The following is a 3,907-nucleotide window of genomic DNA, read 5'->3' as shown; positions in this document are numbered from 1 at the left end:
ATCTTATGGTCCAGAACCAGGAAGATGATAAACTTACTGTACTCTTTACTGTTTAGGATACCTTGTATTGCTGTTTTTAATTCAGTGTTAAAGAATTTGAGTTGTACAACTTTTTATTTACATATTGGTGACCAAGTCACATAACTAGAGGAGTATGACTAGGATAATGAAAGGTTTTAAGTCATGGCATATGACTGTTGGTTGAAGTAAACAGGCACATGATAATCCTCTACAAGTATTTGAAGAATGTTTATGTGGAAGAGAAATAGTCGTATTTTTTTTTTTTTTTACTTTGCAGAAGTCCAGAGAAGAAGGAGGCTACTTAGGAACAAAGATGGAAATTTCAGATGCTTTTATACTGGAAAGAATTACTGATAATTAAGAACCATCCAAAATTTAAATGACTCACCTGGTTTGTAGTGGGTTATTTGCTAGACTTATTGACATGTAGGTTAAATGTCCACATTTGTTAGCCTGTAGAATGTATTCTTGCCCAGAAATGGGTTGGATTTAGTGACTGTTGTGGTCCTTCTTCTAACCCAGAGAGTTTTAAATTCTGTAATAGGGGGTTTAATTTTTTTATTTTAATAGTTGGTTTTGTAGTAGGTAAATCTTTCACCTACACTTGTACTCATTCTGCTTTCTAATTTTCACTAGCAGGTCTTGTATTTGGGGAATGAAATAAAAATGAGAAACCACACAGTGATCAAAGAGTTCATCCTCCTGGGACTTTCTGATGACCCTAAACTGAAAGTTGTGATTTTTCTTTTTCTGCTTATCACCTATATCTTAAGTATTACTGGGAACCTCACCATTATCACCCTTACCCTGCTGGATTCCCATCTTCAGACACCCATGTATTTTTTCCTCCGGAATTTTGCCTTCCTAGAAGTTTCTTTCACAACTGTTTGTATTCCTCGATTCCTGAGCACCATTATCACTGGAAACAAAACCATTTCTTTTAACTGTTGTGCAGCTCAATTATTCTTTTTCATTTTTATGGGGGTAACTGAATTTTACCTACTTACAGCTATGTCCTATGATCGTTATGTTGCTATCTGCAAGCCCCTGCATTATACAACCATCATGAACAACAAAGTCTGCACCTGGCTTGTCTTCTGTGCTTGGCTAGGAGGATTCCTTATCATTTTCCCACCACTTATGCTTATTGTACAGCTTGATTATTGTGGGTCCAATGTCATCGATCACTTTGCCTGTGACTATTTTCCCCTTTTACAGCTTTCTTGCTCAGACACACACATCTTAGAAGTGATTGGTTTTTACTGTGCTTTGGTGACTCTGTTATTTACTTTAGCATTAGTAATTCTGTCCTATATGTATATCATTAGGACAATTTTGAGGATCCCTTCTGCTAGTCAAAGGAAAAAAGCCTTTTCCACTTGTTCCTCTCACATGATTGTCATTTCTATCTCTTACGGCAGCTGCATCTTTATGTATGTGAATCCCTCAGCAAAAGAAAGAGCATCATTAACCAAAGGAGTAGCTATTCTCAATACTTCAGTTGCTCCCATGCTGAACCCTTTCATTTACACCCTAAGGAACCAACAAGTAAAACAAGCCTTCAAAGATGTTTTTCAAAGGGTAGTGCTTTTCTCAAGAAGGTAAAATGCTATATTGACATCAGTAAGTCATGAATTCATTGTCATGGAGTTCTGGTACTCATCATATTTTGTCCAGGTGTGTTATATTTCTTGCAAATCACTATTTCTTTTCATAAAAGTTGATTTGTTCACCTTTTTTCACACTTCTATCAATTCATGTCACAAAGTAAGTGCATAATAAATATTTGCTCTTTTTCCTTGTTGCCTTGCCTTTCTTCTTGTCTCAATGTTTTTGTATTAATGTTCTATATCTGTAATATACTTTATCTGTACTTTCAACTCATAGAATTTTAGCTTCTTTCAAAACATGATTCAAATATTGTCTATGCAAGACTTTTCTTGATGCCTATGTATACCTTTTTCTGATTATATATATATATATATATATATATATATACACACACATGATATATTCTGAATAAGGCTTCAAAGACAAAAAATTCAACAAACCCTATTTTCTGTTCTACTGGGAGACAGAGTATATACATATATAAGTAATACCAAATAAACACAAAACATGTGTAAGGTGATTAAATTTAAAGTAGTTAGAAATGGAGGGTGCCAGTAATCAGTGGAAAAATAAAATCTTTTGTGCATTTAGTTAACATCTTTTGGCTCATTATTTTACTGGCCTTTTCTACTTTGGTGGATTATAATTATCTTTTTTAGCCTGCTCTTGGATGAAGCTCCAACTTTTTATGTTCTCCCAACTGTAGTTATCAATTTAGCATTCCAGTTTCCAGCTATGATTAAAACAAGTACAAAAGTATAAATACCCCCCCACACACCCACACACATGCACACACATCTCTCAGGGTATACTTTTAGCACAATTTCAAAATAGCATCAATCCTATAAAGTTCACTTCCAGATTAGGCATGAGCAGTTGATAAATTTTCATCTCAGCTAATGCTTCCTGGGTTCTAAAGGTTGTTGCTTGCTTCTCAGAGCATTGATGTTGAATTGGTGGTTTACAATTTGGATACTGAGTTGATAGGACTTCAGGATATTGCTCTCCTTTCATTTCAAAGAAAACAAATGCTGAGGGAGACAAATAACTTGTGATTATATTCCTAGGGCTAGATGGCACTAAGACTCAAGGTCTCTTTCCTCAAGATAGAATTATCTCTAAATCTTTTGAGAGTGAATGAATGAGAAAGAGAATTGGACTGGAGATTTGAATCTTATGTCTTTTTTTGAATGCCTCTGAAGAAAATCAAAGAGCTTTCTAGAAGCTACATGACTTATCAACAGAACATGGTTGTGCAAGGCACTCCTATACAGGATCAGAACCCTTCTGAAATCAGGTTATTTAGTTTGTTTAACTAATTCTTGATGTATAATAGAGTCAGCTTCCATTTTCTCCATTCTAAAGTTTTTAATGGGTGATTTCCTTCAGTTAGATTTTGTATCTCTTTTTCCATTTAGTTAATTCTACTTTTGAAGGTGTTTTTTTCTTCTGTAGATTTTTTTTTTCATATTTGACCAACTATATTTTTTAAGGATTTGTCTTTCTTTTCCAAGCTGTTGACTCTCTCTTGCATACCTCTAATTTCTTTTCTCATTTTTTTCCTTCTACCTCTCTTACTGGCCTTTTAAAGTTTTTTATGAGCATTTCCAAGAAACCTCTTTGGGCTTGAGACAAATTCATATCACTCTTTGATATTTCCTCTATATACATTTTGTCCTAATCTAAGTTGGTGTTTTGGTCTTCCCTGTCACCATAGTAGCTTTCTATGGTCAAGGTTCTTTTCTATTTCTTGCTTGTTTTGTTTCCTTTCCTTTTTTGTATTTTCTCTCTCTCTCTCTCTCTCTCTCTCTCTCTCTGTTTTTTAACTTTTATGGCCGAACTCTGCTCTTGGGGTAAAGAGGGCGTTGTCCCAAGCTTCCTGTGTATCTCTGAACCTTGGCTTTAAGCACGAGGTCCCTTGTGTTTGCAGGGGATAGTGCTCCTTGCTCTTTCTAGGAAACAGCCTGGTTTCCCAGAATTTGCCTTCTAAACTAGGAATGGGGTTTGCTCCACTAGGAGCTAGGACCAAGGGTCTAAGTTGCTGATCTGCTGTGATTAAGAATCTCCCATTTGCTTTCCTAGACTCTAAGCTAGATTGAACACTCTTTTCAGCCTGACCTTCCCTGAAGTTTCCCAGCCTATCTTGAGCTGGAAAGTAGTTTCATTTCATCAGAGTTTGTTCAGAGGTGGTTTCATGTGGTTTTTGAGGAAAACTAGGAGAGCTCAAGAAGAGAAGCAGGCAATTTAGTCTCTCTCTGCAAGTAAATCTCATTAG

The 3,907-nt window shown here is 35.7% G+C and overlaps 1 protein-coding gene across 1 annotated transcript; it reads left to right on the top strand.

The window, feature by feature from the left end:
* The first annotated feature begins 304 nt into the window (after nucleotides 1-304).
* On the top strand, nucleotides 305-1,710 carry LOC105750795 (olfactory receptor 6C3-like). Its single transcript, XM_012551683.3, has one exon. The coding sequence runs from the start codon at nucleotides 688-690 to the stop codon at nucleotides 1,624-1,626; it is 939 nt and encodes a 312-aa protein (XP_012407137.1). The 5' UTR covers nucleotides 305-687; the 3' UTR covers nucleotides 1,627-1,710.
* Nucleotides 1,711-3,907: the final 2,197 nt, after the last annotated feature.

Source organism: Sarcophilus harrisii, chromosome 5 (genome assembly GCF_902635505.1).
Source record: "Sarcophilus harrisii chromosome 5, mSarHar1.11, whole genome shotgun sequence".
In the NCBI taxonomy this organism is placed as follows: Eukaryota; Metazoa; Chordata; class Mammalia; order Dasyuromorphia; family Dasyuridae; genus Sarcophilus; species Sarcophilus harrisii.
The sequence above is the reverse complement of the archived record's forward strand: the minus strand, read 5'-3'. Positions and strand labels throughout refer to the sequence as shown.